The 16,371-nt window shown below is 40.9% G+C and overlaps 1 protein-coding gene across 1 annotated transcript in view; it reads right to left on the reverse strand.

Moving 5' to 3' along the window:
• Nucleotides 1–16,371, reverse strand: part of GAN (gigaxonin) — a 41,298-nt gene that overhangs the window by 16,569 nt on the left and 8,358 nt on the right. The window contains exons 2-9 of the mRNA XM_032121384.1: nt 10,831–10,945; nt 9,643–9,993; nt 8,972–9,189; nt 7,973–8,094; nt 7,369–7,481; nt 6,140–6,289; nt 5,672–5,808; nt 5,068–5,196 (exon numbers count right to left, since the gene is read on the reverse strand). Coding sequence (XP_031977275.1) covers nt 5,068–5,196; nt 5,672–5,808; nt 6,140–6,289; nt 7,369–7,481; nt 7,973–8,094; nt 8,972–9,189; nt 9,643–9,993; nt 10,831–10,945 — 1,335 coding nt within the window. The remainder of the gene's footprint in view (nt 1–5,067; nt 5,197–5,671; nt 5,809–6,139; nt 6,290–7,368; nt 7,482–7,972; nt 8,095–8,971; nt 9,190–9,642; nt 9,994–10,830; nt 10,946–16,371) is intronic.

Below are 16,371 nucleotides of genomic sequence, written 5' to 3' on the forward strand. Positions count from 1 at the left end.
CAGCAGCTTTAGCAGTTAAAACTAGGAAGGAACAAAGGCAGGAAGGGCAAGGGGTCACGTTTTATCAGAATTTGACTAAGCTCCAGCTTAATGTGGGTTGTGCCTGCTGTTTGAACAGTATGGAAAAAACACCATGACCAAAAATTCAGAATCTTCAGCAACCTGAAAACAGTCCTTGGAACATAACTCTTGCGTACTTCCCTGGGATGGCTCCACTCAAACCGAGCCCAAGAGGAGCAGGGGGAAGGCAAGTCCTGCTGCAACCATGGGCAGAAGTGATCGCTCCAAAACCAGAGCAGGCTTCCACCCAATTTAAAAAAGGAAGTGGAGGAATCCTGATTTTTTTCAGTCTTAAAGTGAGACAAACAAAATGATCCATCCACACTGCTGTAATTAATGAGTAGGATGGTAACTGCTTTATTTCCAAGTGGGAAGTAAATAAAGATGTGATACAGAACCAACATATTCCAGACACGTCACCTCGAGCTCACCCCAGCTGGGAAAGGAAGCCTGGAAATGAATGAAAATCCATGTTCCTCTCATCTGACAGTGCTACCAGTCAGTCAGTGTTCTCATTACATTTGCATAAGCACTTGCTTTTAATGAAATTCCTGCACACTGAATGGAAGAATCTTGCTAATTACACATACTATGTTACAAGACTATTTAGTTCACTACTTATATGCTGCTGAAAGCTCTTCCTTATTTTTATGATGTTCCAATATCAAAAATAACATTGTAAAGGATATTTTACCAAAGTGCTGCTTCTGAAAATTATCTCTCACTTTTATCCCCCTTAAATAACTGCAAATTTTCATAAGTATTTTTTGAACCATGAGAAGAAAGAAGCAATCCTATCCCACTTACAGACCACCAGGGAAAGGAGGCAGTGGCTATACTCAAGGACAGAGCACCACCAGCAGATCTTGCAAAGAATCCTAAAGTCAGTTTGGGCTCTGTTAAATATTTCCAACCATCCACATTGAGAAGAAAAAACCTGACTGTGTACAGACATCATCCAATTCTCCACACACCTACGTGGTGCCAATAGGTGTATTGCAAATTATGAACTCTTGTAGAAGGAAAGTCTGACCCACCAAGGTCTTGAGCATGTATTTAAGACTTCCTGCTTTTTATGGAGTAGACCAGCATTGGATCACTGAGTGAAGGATTCACATTCCCATCTTCCACTTTCATATTTATTAAATCTGTTTTTAACTTGATCGATATTTTAAAAACAGGATACAATGCACACTCAATCTACAGCCTTTGGAAAAAAAATCTACATCCTGCAAAAACCCTGCAGTCTGATGTACAGCATTTTCTATCTTTGGGTTCACTTAAATTCACTTATGCACCTGACTCTAAAGACAGGCTGACAAAACATTTATTAATTGAAAAATCTCAGTTACAGCAGCACTTCAAGTATGAGGATTATTTTCTACATCACCCTGTTCATGTTTCATGTGAACTACTGCTACTATTCTGTCTCACTTCATTTATTTTATTACTTGTTTATACAGCACAGCTTAACAGGAGTCTCAGTGTTTATTTTTTTGCTAGTGTGAAGATCTCAGCACATCCCCAGTCTTTGAAAAGCTGCGTCATGGTTAAGAATAACAATTTTGAAAGACTCTGTGCTCTGAGTTATTTTGGAGTAAGTTACTGTCAAAGTAAACAATATTAAACAAGTCCAGTCCTTTAATCCAATTCAAGCCAGAATTATGGCAGCTCACATGAATTAATATGTTTACATACTGGTGTAAGTACATCCTCAGACATTCACACTGGAGTAAAACCTGTAACTCAGACAGTCTCTGGGTGCCTGGGATGATGCTCGACCCTGTGCTCTGGCAGTGAGGCCTGAAGCACACATGGAAATTTGTGCAGATGACACAGGTGTGCACTGCTGCACATACCCCATAACCAACACCATCCCATGGCTGAACTCACAGTACACAGAGTTCCCTCTGTCCACAGAGAAAATGAACATAATGGAGTTCTGCACTTACTTAAAAACAGCTGCAAAAGCCCACAGCTCATTACAAAGTATGCAATATTGGCATGTAACTATTAAAAAAATCGCTGTGAATTTTGGTTTGAGACTGCTAGAAATGATGCTCTCTGCTCCAACCCACTGCTCTAAACCATTTTGCAAATACATTCCTCCTTTCCACAAATCTCTTAGCCCAACACTTTTAGACCTCTGCCAATGATATACACATCCATTGTTGATGTGATATCGCGGCTTTGACAGTGCCAGTATTTGCCTTCACTGCAACTACAAAAAGTGTGTGTGCAGTGGAGTCTGAGGGTACAGATATCCCTCATGACTGACTTTTTGAAGTTGCTGGTTCGAGGGGAGCTGATCACCTTTTATTTGCTTCAGAAACTTGCTGAGGAAATAAATTCACTTTTCAATTATAAATCCATCACCTCATAGCAACTGCACAATGTTTAAGACGAAGAATCTGTCTCTCTATGTCCATCCCAGTAACTGTCACTAAGGAGCTGATAGAGAGAGATTGTCCACCTGTGATAACCTCTATGGCATCACTAATGCCTTATTCTTGAGTAAATTATGCACAACTGAGCAAGTGGAATTGCTAAACTAGTCAAACACACAAGTACTAAGTAGTTACAGTACTTAGCATAAGGTTTTCACAGACTTAAAAAAAGCATATTATTTATTTTGAGTGAAGGATGGAAGCTTAAAGCAATTTTGATTTTTTTCTGCTATTTCTCAATCAGCCCATGAAATAATACCCTCACATTTTCCAGAGGGTCAATCTGCTTTCACTTGGTATTCATTTGGTATTTATTTATAAAACAGCATCTCAATGAAATTATTACAATTTCCCAGATTCAATCTTACTTCAAAGAAGAATACTGGACAATGAAATACTCTGTCTCAGTATTGGGCAAGCAGAAACATTTGCTAACTGCATTTTGAAGAGAAGTCCCTTTATGGCTATTTTCTCTCTTTTCCACGTAGGTACAACTGCTCAGGTGCCACAGTCACTGCCACAAACCCCCAAGAAGGAGCCACCCCACACAGATCTCTGAGGGCACCAAAACTGGGGATAACTGACAGACCCTGGAGCTGAATGCTGGAACATGTAACAGGGACACTGCACCCTCTTCTGGCTACAGCACCCCTGGGCTGAGCTGGGGCCTTCCAAACCCCAGGAGCACCATCCCCAGGCAGCAGCTGCCATCATCCCAGCGATCCCTGATCCCCAGTCTCCACAGGAACACCCACAACCTGTGCCCTGTCTGATCAGCAGGTTCATGCTGAGTTAAATTTCTAAGTTCTGACTGGGCAGTGGCAGAGCAGAAAGGCAAAGTCTGATATCTCAGCTGCCCTCTCCATGTGCTTCCTCCATCAGCTCCAGACAAAGTCACCTCTGCTGCCTCCCCTGCCCTGTGCCAGCACAGCCCTTACACCACACACCCCACACTCAGAGCAACTGGGGCAACTGGAGTTTTACCACTATTCCACTTGAATCCTGAAACGCCTCGGGGATACCACCAAACAAAGACACAAATCCATCGCACTGTGGCAGGTGTGGGTGCTGCAGTCAGCAGGTGGCACCACGGACCCACCTGCAGCACCCAGGCTGGGGCCTTCCCAGCTTCCCAAACTCCACTTTGTGGAAGCTCAGCCTGCATCAACCAGTGAAACGGGTTTGCAGTCACTGCTGAGGAATCATGAGCTAGAACCTTCTGAAGAACAGAATCAGGCTGGAAATATTTCAAGTAAATCAGCTAAAAATAGCAAGTGAGAGAGAGGGGACCACTTCTTTACACAGTTCTTTCCCTTTCAAAGACCTCTTGCAAAACATTAATAAACTTCTACCATTTCCCCAGCCTCCAGAAGGCTTGAAAACACTAAGGGAGCATCAGCAGCAACAGCCTCTCTGATCTGTCTGCTTCCTATAACCAATTTAAAGGATGTTTTTCTTCAGTTTCATTTGATTATAGCTAGTTTAGACACCACTTTGAACAACACAGAAGACTTCTTCATACAGAAATTAAAGTCTCTTTACAACCATAACTTGCAAGAAAATTATATAATGAATTTACATCTACTGTTCTATTTTTGTGTCCTTTTATACAGGTCACTGTCATAAATCAGTCTTGATCTTCTAATAAAGACATGCTAATCTCCTTCACTTGTCAACAAGCCTTGAAACATCTGACCACAAAGTCTTTTTAAAATTTAATTTATGAAAAAAGAATAATTCAATTTACAGTTATATGCAAGAAAAAAGTCACTGGAGGAACCAAAGCTTGCCAGTTATGACTGGAGAAGAAGGTGACTAAACAAAAAATTCAGTGTAAGGTAACATTTTGAATGGTTACCACATGTAGTAAGGTGAATTCCACAACCAGAGCCAAGAGATAACAAATGAAGTAATCGGAAGCAAATTCAAAACAAACAGAAGGAGATCAGCCATGCAGTGTGGTGAGGTGGCTGTGGGATGTAGAGCACCCATAGTGTCTTTCCTATGGCAAAAGCCTACGTGGGTGCCATCAGCTATAAATGCTTGGAACAGAAATGCATGAAATTTCTCATCTCTGGTTTAGGAATTCCCTAAGCTGCAAATCTTTGGAGACAGGATTTGATCATGAAGAAATATCCCTGTACATACATACATTCCCCCATAGAACCATGGAATCATTTAGGTTGGAAAAGACCCATAATGAGCACCCAACATGGAGCCTTGGGCACGAGGAGGGGTGGGGGCAGCAGTATCCTGCACTTGGGGAAATTGCAGAGTGAAGGGGAAGAACCACAACTCCCTGTGTGACCAAGGTGCTTCTCCTGTCCAGGGACACTCAAGACCCACATGGTGGCCCCAAGGCCTTAGGCTTGGCATTTAGAGAGAAAAGTGGAGTGGATGGACCTTCAGTAACAGCCATACTGGGTCACAAAAAGTGAAATGAGCAACAGATACATGGCACAGACCTCACAGGCTCTGGAGTGCAGGAACAAGGGGCCAGGGAAGAGGCAGATGACTGGATGGCAAGTTATTTTCTATGGTTAGAGCTGCAGCCAGTTACCTTTTAAACTCATCATGATAAAATTCAGATTTGCACGTCACCATCTCACTGGCTTGGCTGTCGTCACGACTCCTGACCCCACCAAATACATAAAGCTCGGAGGCAACTCCACAGGCCACTGCCCCAAATCTGAAAATCCAAATGAGGAAAAAATATTAATGCAATGTATCAAAACCCTTTTGCATACCATTCTGAACTTTCTTTGCCTTTTATTCATTTATTTATACACACAGATGCCTTAAATATTCAACAAGATGAGATGAGTCATGGATATGAATTGTAAGCACCTAAAGAAAGAAAAAACCAGCAAAAATATTTATCTCTAAAAAATATTTTGAAGCTCCAATTGTAATATAATTTCTAGTTTTCATTTTGCATCAGGAAACTATTGCTTGTAACATCAGGACTGTATTTCTACAAAATTTGTATTTGTTGCTTGGATGCTTATCTTTACTCAGCCACATGTTAACTACAGGCCACCATGACTCAGAAAGATCTGGTGAGATTCATAGGCCATCTTCACAGATCCATCAGAAAAAGGACACTTTCCTCTCATCAGAGGGTTGGAAAAGCAATCTAGTTCCCCCCTTCCATTTTCCCTCACCTCCTCTCTTTGAGAGGACAGATTGCTGTCCACTGCTGAGTCCTGGGGTCGTAACACTCCACAGATTCAAAGAGTTTTCCATAGGAGCCTCCACCCATTGCATAGATTTTCTTCTTCATAGCTGCATAGCAGCCAATCTTATGGAAAAAAAGAAAAATATATCTAAAATGACACACAAATGCACAGTACTGAGAGCTCAAAGCTGTCTATACACACCCACAGAGGCATTTGGGTTGCCTGTACTACAGGTCAAACAATGCCAGGCATAAAAATGTTTAGCCACAGTTTTGTTTTAGTGTATAAATAGAGAAGCTGCTCACTCTCATTTAATTTTGAGACTATTTACTACAGCTTCTACTTGAAGCAAAAGGTTAAAGTCTATATTTTTATATATATATATATACATACATATATCTGCATTGACTGTTTAACAAGAAGTAACACAATAATATAGAATGTGGTTTTTACCTTTCTAACCATGGTCAAGTCTGGCTGCTTGGTCCAGGTCCGGTTATAAATGTCATAGCTCTCCATAGAGATCAGCTCCCTTTCACCATCCTCACCTCCCAGAATATACAGAATCCCATCAATCTCTACCACACCAAAATTATGTCGTGCCTAAGGGACATCAATAAAGTCAACATTGAAAAACATAACTGCCATTGTGAATAAATGAATATAATCTTATTTTTCAAAATATCTGTCTGCAAAGTGCTACTGGTATTATGCCTGGCTTTTGTTTTGTTTTGGGGTTTTTTTTAATGGTGAAGTCCTAAACACCAGCACAAGATTATTAATTTAATCAACTAAACAAAACAAAGGGTACTAAAAGGAGGGAAAAAAAAATAAAAAAGCAGAGCAGCAGAAGCCAAAGAGACCACACAGAAATCTAAGAACAGAGCTTGGCCATATTTCAGTTCCCATAGTGGTGGTCTCCACAGTGAAGCTATTGCTTTCAGGTCTCTATAGCAGCAAAGCCTGGACCCATTCTCTGTGCAAAGGCAGCTCTCCTGTTTTGTATGTATGAGCCCAGCTACTCCTCAATCTCACAGCAAACATATCACAAGCAGGAAACTTAATGCATCATAACTACAATCGAAGCCAAATCGATATGCCTTTGTCAACCAGAGATTGCAAAGAGCAAAATCCTGTGGTTAAACAACTTCTTAATAAACACCCTGTGCTGATTTACAAAGATAAAAACACAGGTGTATTAAGGATATATGTTTACAAATAACAAACTGTTACTTTTTGATGGAATGTAATTATGAAGAAGGAAGCATTAACTCAAACCAAACCTAAATATGTCTGTGCAAGCCAAGTTCTGTATGTTGGCCAGTCCTCTGTCCATCTTTTCTGCACAGTCCGATCTCTTTGTCCATCTCAGAGGTCTCTTGTTTTAGAAGGCCAGTATACGCAGAACATTAAGTATACTATAGGACTGATTCATTATGAAATTCCTGAAATTTTGTAGTTCATCTTACAGTTAGCTCTTCACCAATTGCTTAGTTTTTCCAGATCCAGCAGTCAGCATCAGACCACAAGAACAACAGGATATAAACAGAAGTCAGTCTGCAGCATGATTTTGAATGTGTAAGATGCAAGCGACTGGAGATTCAGAATAAAATTTTGCAGAAGAAAAGGAACATTTTGCCAAAGTAAAAACTTAAATCCCAACAGTTAGATAGAGATCTTGCCTCATGCATTGGTGGTAAGGAACTCCATGAATTGGTGTCTGGATCATATTTCTCTCCAGAGCTTAGCGTTCCCTTGTTTTCATCCTGACCACCAAGCACAAATAAAAATCCTTCTGTAAAAGAAAATGTAAAATGATCTTAAGAACAGGACTCTCAAGAAGAGGATTCACACCTGCACACTGAGCAAAACAATGTGACTGGTGAGCTGTATTCTGGAATTCACCAAGAGATTCAGACCAGTCACTTCTCCGGACTGGAGAAGGTAAAGCACATACTTACATCTGACTCAAGTTATCCCTGCAGATACCCTTCAACATATTCAGTGATGCAGCAACTAGAATTTACTTAAAACATGAAATACTCCTGGAGAGACAGATGTAGCAGATTCCCACAAAATGTTGCAGGAATAGTGATTTTAAGACACTCAGATGACAGGGATTTTCACAGAATCAAGTACAGTTTTGGGCAGACAAAGGGGAAGCATGAAATAACCCCAGTGCAGTCAGTCTTGAAGAAAATATATTATTATGAGCTGTATCTCAGATTTTGAGGCACTGGCAAGTTTTCATAACATTGACTTTACAAAGACAAAGTTCCCCTTTACCTGCTGACAATACTCCATGATTGATCCTTGGAATACTCATAGGAGCAAGTTCAATCCAGAGCTGTCTATTGGGATCATAAAGAGGACACATACACCGCATCACTGAGGTTGGTTTCCGTGATCTGAACACAGGGTGGGGAGGGAACAAACAAAAACAGAAAGACAAAGACAGAGTTTTACAAGTTCACTGTTAACACCTCGTGTCCAAAGCTTGCTCATTCTTGCTTTCATGTATATTCTTCATGTGGCATTTCCCTGGTAAGGAAACGGCCCCCAAACCAAACACATACATTGAGTTTGTACAGACTTGGAGACATAAAAAGCTGATTCACTTCATTCCTACTGTATCTATCTGTAATCTTGTTTATGAACTTTGAGCAAGCTAAGAAGAACTGATAGAGAGTATTAGTAATGTCTGAGTAAAGTGATTCACAAACTGACATGCAAAATGTTATCTGAGTGGTTTACTACACTTCTATTAAGAGCTAACATCTAAATGCTAAATTTATTAAACTGGACAGAGCCCTCCCATCTGCTGCAGGGGGCACTCAAGAAAAGAAAGGGATTATTGTTTAGAACATGAATTTTCCCCTTATCTCAGATGCACCAATAACTTCTTTTTTGGAACCACAGCTATTATAAACAGAACAGTTTAAAGCACACATTCATTGCTTCTAGGTTTTGTTACAGATGCCTTTCAGATCATCAGAAAGGTGTTTCTCCAATGTTCTGTGCTGAAGTCTATTCAGTTTAAAAAAAAACAACGACCAGTTACTGAACAAACAACCCTACTCTAAGTTAATTATGGTTGTATGTCAGAAACAAAGTAACTGTTTTTTGCTGAATCATTCCCAAAGGTATTTTATGTGTGTCTGACCAACCTAAACCAAACTCAAATGACAGAGTGATAAGCAATAGGTGCACGTATTCTGTCCACACTGTGTTTTCAGACTGCCATGAGTGCTGGCCCTGGGACCAGTGATGCCACTGCGCACTTACACTCGCTCTTCCCCCCCAACAGTCACAATGCACTCGGAGTAGCCCCGGGGCTTGAAGGAGGCCAGCATGGCCTCTCCCTGCTGCGGGGGTGTCAGGGGGATGTTGTTGCACTCCTTGACGATCTCGCGGACCAGCGGCTCGCTCATCATCTGCTCGCGCAGATACGCCGCATCCAGGCCCGACACCCACACTGCCGACATGACATCCTTCATGTGGACCTGGGGGAGGCAGCAGTGACACAAAATCACCCTCAGCACTGAAGACATGCAGATGCTTCTGTGTTTAGCAAACACTTGAGAGTTTTGGTACTGGCAAGTAATGAACTATACAACACAGTGTTAGCAAGAGAATGCATCAAGTCCTCCAAGTTTCCCTATAAACGTGCTACTTGCTTTCTCACCACATAAACCAGAATGTATCATCAAATGTCAAAATGGTGCTTTTTTTCTTAATGCCCATTAAATAATAAAGGCAGCAGATGAGATATATCATCAGCACAGCTTTCACCCTTTTACCACAATCCCATGGTCTGCATTTCAGGCAAAACTCAATGAATTCTGTAAGTGAAAGATTAGTCCTGAAAGAAACAGATCTATTTCAAGTTCCCACTGATTAGAATAAACACTCTGATCTGCACCACATTCAAAATACAAACATTCGGATGTCCTGACCTTTCTGGATTCTGAATCATGAGAAATCCACCTTATCACCGCTTCAAAGACGTATCTTTCGTTTCCAACATTGAGCTTTTCCATCGACAGCACTTCTTTCAGTTTTTGAGGAGTCAGTTCCAAGAATTCCTCTGTGCTGCTGACATCTCGAAAGTGAGTTTCCAGATACTCTGAGGCAAGGTAGTGAACATGATGCAAACAATAGTGCAGTGCAAAGTCCCGAATACCAATACAGTTCTCAGCAGCTATGCAACCTTCTAAAAACTCACAGCAGAGAGTTTTTAAGTCTGTAAGCAGCAGGAGATCAGCTGCCTGTACCACATCTTGGATAGTTTCTTCATTTAGCCTGATCTGCAAGAATTAATTTAGAAGTTATAGCTACTATCACTCATTAGTTCCATGACATGCCCGCACTCATTACACTCATTCTCAGTGGCTGAAAAATGGACTATTACTGCCCATGTAAAAATTAGGAGAAACTGATATGACTGCTAACCATTTATTAATTAACACAGGGATGGAAAGGCATTTGCTTGACAGAAGGTGAGGAGCAGAAATTTTGCTCCTGAAGTAACCAACCATAAAATTGCTCATCTCATCCAGGAACCTAAAATGAGTTTTCCTGTAATAAATAAATAATTTTTTAAAACACACATGCAGGAACGAATTTCAAGCCATATCTGCCTTTTCTTTTTCTGCTGAAAGTTAAACTCGTTCAGCAATCTCAATCTGGTTCCAAATAAACCGGACACACCAACTTTAATTCCTGCTAAGGCTCCTAGCAGGCAGATCTGACAAGAGGCCAGAGAGGTGGGCACAAGGGGCAGGGAGGGAGAGTGCCTGGTGTACTGTAACACTCAGTGATGGGGTCTCCATCTCCGTGGCTACCAAACCAGTCCTCTGTCACAGCTGACAAACACTGCCTGTTTTAAAGCAGGTTACTGAAGGCAGCCACCAATTTTAATACAAGTATTTGACATTAACTCTAAATTTTGAAGTCCTCCCCTGCTGTGCAAGAAGAGCAGAGACAATTCCTGCAGAGCCTACTGCCTCTCTTTCACATTCACAGCCCCACTCTGCAGAAGTTTTATCACAAAGCTTTAAACACCTTTCAGGATAGCATTGTTAAAACCCAAGTTATTTTGCCAAATAGTCCAGTCGAGGTTTATGGTTTTTTTAATACCATACCTGCCCACTGAAGATGTAATCTAGTATCTCTTTCATGATATCAACAGATATTCCTTCGAGTTCAATCTTGTACGTTGAGCCATCGTCCTTTGGAGGATTGTAATTCAATTTTGTTCTAAGAGAAGAGAAAATAAAGTGATCAAAGTTCAAAATCTGGGCATTGCTCGCTCTGTTTCTGAAGAAATAAACACTAGCTAAGTGAGCTATGTAGCTCACTTGAGCTACAACAGAGATGTTAAAACCTTCCAATGTGATGGGAAAATTGTCTCTTGAATTAGTAGGTATGGTCTCTGGTACTGCTCATCACATTTCCAAACTGAACAAATATGTCAGCCTTGCAAACTACCCCGGCTATCAAAGAGCCAAAGTATTTTTTATCCCAGCTCATTCATCACAAGCATTCAAAAACTTCACTCAGTCCTTCCAACAGAACAGCAGCTCTGCTGACAGATGAAACACAAGAATTTGCTTTGATGAAGGTGGAAAAAAACCCAAAGCAAAACAAAACCAAAATTTTTTTTACCAAGAAAGAAATAATTAGAGTTAAGCAGATCAGAATATTCACTGGCAGCACAAACATTGGAATTGCATTACCATTTTGTGTAGCTTATGACATTATCAGCCTAGTGCTATGCCTGGCTGTAACCAAGCCATGCACTTACAGTTCCAGGAAACAGCCCCATGTGCTGCTCAGACGAGCTTTAAATTCTCATCTACATCAGTGGACACTTCACTTATGAGCAATTTCTTTAAACATACCAGGAGCACAGTGATGTGCCTGTGAATAGAATGATGGGGGCTAGGGGAAAAGGTGAGGAAGTAATAGCACAGCAGACACTTTGCTTTCCACCAGCTGTCAGTGCCAACACTTCCTCCAGGAGCAACTGTGGTGCTCAAGTTGAACACAACTTCAAGTGTTCAAAAGGGAGCAGCACCCATCAGTCTGGTGCAAATGGTCATGAGAGCTAATAAAACATAATTTTGAACATATTTTCCCACATTTTGGTCAATGAAGAATACATTACATAAAGACAAGAAAGTTTATTTCACTACCTCTCTGTATATATAGTGACCTACATCTGTACCACAGCGCACTAAAATAAAAGCTTTTAAAACTTTTTAACATTCATTTGAATATATCCTCAGATAGAATCAGTTTCTTAATGTGAAAAGCTGTGGCTTTGCTAAGCTGAAAGTGTCCAGTCTGTCACAGCTTCCTGCTATCCACACTCATGCTAAGCAAATACATAAATAGGTCTTAGCTAAGGGCAGATTCTGCCTCACTTACTCATATCGGAATAAATTAGTTTCTCACAAAATAAGCTGTAACTCACATCAAATAAGACCTTAGCCTGTAAGGAGCTATTTTTAAGTGTGAATAAGGGCAGTAATTTTAGTCCTTTAGTTCATCATACTTGTGGTCCTGTCTTCACATCCCTTTTCTACTCTGCAGAACACCCAGACACAGCAGTGCTCAGGTGCCCATGTACCACTGCACCAGGGCTGCAGCTGCTTCACCCTGTCTGTACAGCACCTGGCACGAGTTACAATACAAATAACAACAACAGTGTGGCATGGATTAGGAAATTGTTTATTTCCTAACACTTGGAAGTAGATTAGGAAAATTATGTGACTCCCATTAAGGCGCATGCTGCAATAGCAGGCACTGATTTACAGCTTGACAGCTGAAAACTCCTAACCCAAACGTACATTTCCAGCAGAATGTACAATGTGTACCTCAACTCCAGCCATCCTTGCCCATGTGCAACGTGCATTTTTCATGTCTACAAGCTCCAAACGAGCCACAGAGCATACACACACAGGGCAACGTGCCTTTTCAATTCTAACAGAGCAAAGGTTTCTTTACACGCATTTCCAAATGTATCCAAAACTATCTCCATGTACGCTCGATTTCCGGGTTTCTTGGTTTGTAACAAAAGGTGCTTCCTGTTTTCTGGGATGAAACTGTGTTTTCTTTTAACTTAACATAAAATGTATCAAGGATCACAGTGTCTGGCTTCCTTCAGCAGAAAAGACAGTCAGTTGCGTGATCCCTGGAGTAGCTGTTATGATCAAATACACAGCAGTATCTACACAGAACCTGGGGAGTCCAACACATTGTGGGGCTTAAAACAGGTCCAAGGCAGATAATAAGCATGTTGATGCCAGCACTAATGGGGAGATTAGGGAAAGGACTTGTGCCATTTATCACTAACTTTCATCTTAGCATCACCTGTACACACCCAAGCTAAATCACCTTATTGCATGGACTTTACATTGACGCCTCTTGGTAACAAGAAAGTGTTGTTCAGAGTTTTTGGGTCTTATCAGGCTACATGTTCTAATTACTGTGTACTTTTTCAAGCATCAACAGTTGGTAATCTGAAAAGAAATTACCTAGCCCCTGATGCAAGGCTGAAACACAAAGTCAAAGCAGAAAAATAACCTTGAGAACAAATCAAATGATTTCAAAGTTACAGACACTTGTATGTAGGCAAACATTCACCTTATGCAAATGCTTCTCAGTTCAGATTAAGTTTTTTTCTCATCATCTGTCATGGGAAGCAATAGTGATCCATCTGTCACATGATTTTAATTTGCTGGTTAATAAAATACAAGGTTATTTATTTCAGTACAAGTACTTCTGAGCTATGCCAAGAGAGCCATTCCCAAAGGCAGCTGTAGGCACTCCTTGTTACGCCAAAAGTGCAGGACAGCTACTGGCTGTTGGGAGGAGAGGAGGAAAAATACGATGCAAGGACATCTTATAACTAGATTTGGGGCTGCAAAAGTTTAAGAAAAAAAAATTGTGAGTCCAAATGGAACGAAAGCTGAAGGAGGAGAGAAAAGTGCGAGGTGTGCAAGCAGAGGGCATTGAGCCACGTCTCCTCTTGCATCACCCAGTACCAGCTGTGACCTGCACCCACACCTCGCCAGCAAACTGAGGCCTGGGCATCCCTGTCATAACACACAGAGACAGAATGAGAAAGTTTCCAAACACGTTTGTTCCCAGTTCAGAAAGACAATGGGCATCACATGGAGAAATACTTAACCCTTGCCCTCTATCAAACTTCACTTTAGAAAATAAGTTATCAGCTATGCTTAAGCAGAGGCTTTCCAATCTGTCAGCATCGTAGAAGGAGGATGCCTTCTTTCTGCCACACTCCTCCTCAGGGTGATTTACTCAGCCTGTGATTTGTGTGGCTGAGAGCTGGAAGCAGCAACCAGCAACCCAAGGTGCAGAGATGTGCCAGCTGCAGCACAGCTGCTTCTAAAACAGGCATGTGACAGCTTCCTACTGTGGACAACATTTCTAATTACTTTAAAAGCACTCCAAGTTGCCAAACCACAGCAGAAAAGACTGCCTCAGTCTTCCTTAATTCAGATGGAAGACCAGAATGTCAAGATCTAGAAGGAAATAACCCTCCCAGCCAACCAAAACCCCCATGAGCTGGGAGCAGAGCACAGCTGAGACAGAGCTGGAAGAAACAAAACAAGGCAACTTCTTCATCCTGTTTTCTCACGTAATTTAATTTTGAGCAACTTGACTCCATACATGTTTTAAAACAATATTTTCCATTTTTTAATTAAGATCACCATTGTAAGTTGAAATGGCTTCCAGTAATATAAACTGTTCTATAAATTCTCAACATCCACCCCAACATCTTGTGCCTCGTTAGGAAAACTGCTGGCACACACAACACCTTGAACCAGTGGCATAAGAGCAAATGGGTTGATGTTGTGTTTTGATGTTGTCTGTGTGACAAATTTAGAATCTGCTGTTCCACATCACTTAAGGAATACAATCCTAATGAGTCATCTCAAATGCTCTTCATAAGGCAGAATGAGGATAAAAATTCCAGTACCTCGTCTGTATATGCAAGCAGTGTAAGCAAGGTGAATCCTCAAAATGAGAACAGGGGCTCAAGAACTGATATTGATACTGCTAGGAATGACAATCTACATCTAATGACATAAAACAGATTCAAATAATTAAAAAAAACCCACAAGCAAAAAGAAAACCAACAGATAAATTAAGACTGTCCACAGTTTTTGTTAAAATTAAGACGGATCTTCCAAATACTGTCATTTTAAAAGAGCAAAACAAATCAAAACACCACCCTACTTCCAACCTTACAGTCAATCCCCATGAAAGCACTGTTGTGGGACAGTTACAATTTATAAGAAGCAGATTGAAAAAAAAAATCCATGTGTCAAAAACTTGGTTTTCTTACATTTTACAGTTTAAAGTTTACAGGAGGGGAATAACCACTTTTAAAAACTCAACTAGACAAAACAACAAAATGAAAATTCAAATGAAGAACTTGAACCACCACCAACACCACTTGCTTTCCTGAGTCAGACAAAATTTTGTGGGAATATTTTCATCTTTGAGGTCTCTGCCTTATCTGTAAAATATTAAGAAAAGAGAACTGATGTGTTTTTACAGCGGTCACATAAGTTATAAAGAGAACAAGAGCACAACTCTTGGAAAGCTTTAATCCTTAGAGTGCTGGTGTATTGGTACCCAAACAAGTAAAGAAAACACCTGTCTGCAAAGACTGTGCCTACAAGAATGCTCCAGACCACATTCACCACAAACAGGTTGTTGATATTTACAGTGAACAGCCATCAAAAAATCTGGGAAACAAGAGACAGATGCTTTGGGTTTGATGCTTTGCAACACACAATTTTTACCTGCTCTCACGTCACCGCGGTGCAAACGCAGTTCGCTGACCTACTTACACTGCAGGGTGTCAGGAACCAGACTGCAGGAGACAAGAGGGAGACACTTGTCTTTTGGAAAGGAGCTGTCTTCCCAAATTAATGATTTTGCTCCAGATTAACCATAAGGGCTGGTCTACACATGCTTTGCCAGTATTGCCACACTAGCAAACTTTAATACTCAAGTAGCAAAGTCATCCTGCCAAACCAAAGGGCAATAAAATTGGGGTTTGATGATTTATCCTTTACCTGCACCAGTGTTTTGGCCTTCTCCAGAGAGCATCAGCATTTTAAAATGAAGTTGGACCTCCAACAAATGTTTCCAGCAAAGACATGCACCAAACCTAAAACACGCTCACAAGGATGACTCAGTCCCAAAAATGGCAAGTGAGTACTTGGAGAATTTACACCACTAAGGAGAAAACAAAAAATCTGCTTTTGATGCAAACATAAGGTCAATTTAGTCTCCTGGTCTGAGCTTCCTCATGTAGGTTTGAGTGCTTTCCAAGCTTTCCATGGTAAATCTAATTAAGTCCTACTTAGGACTGACCATTTTAATGGTGAAGTTTTTCATTTGTCTGCCTTTATCCCTGCAACATTTTCTCCCATAAAGGCTGGTCTTTCTACGTGCAAAAAAACCCCTTAATAATCACATTATTAAACAGGTCAGACATAAAAACATGATGCAGCAGTTCACTCCACCCACTGCCATCCTCCAAAAAGATATTTTACAACCAAATCAGAAGGTTTCCTTTGAGGTCGCACCCTGGCCTTTAGCACCACACATAAAAGCCAGTCTTCACCACACCCTGCAAA

This window comes from Corvus moneduloides, chromosome 12, assembly GCF_009650955.1.
Source record: "Corvus moneduloides isolate bCorMon1 chromosome 12, bCorMon1.pri, whole genome shotgun sequence".
NCBI lineage: Eukaryota > Metazoa > Chordata > Aves > Passeriformes > Corvidae > Corvus > Corvus moneduloides.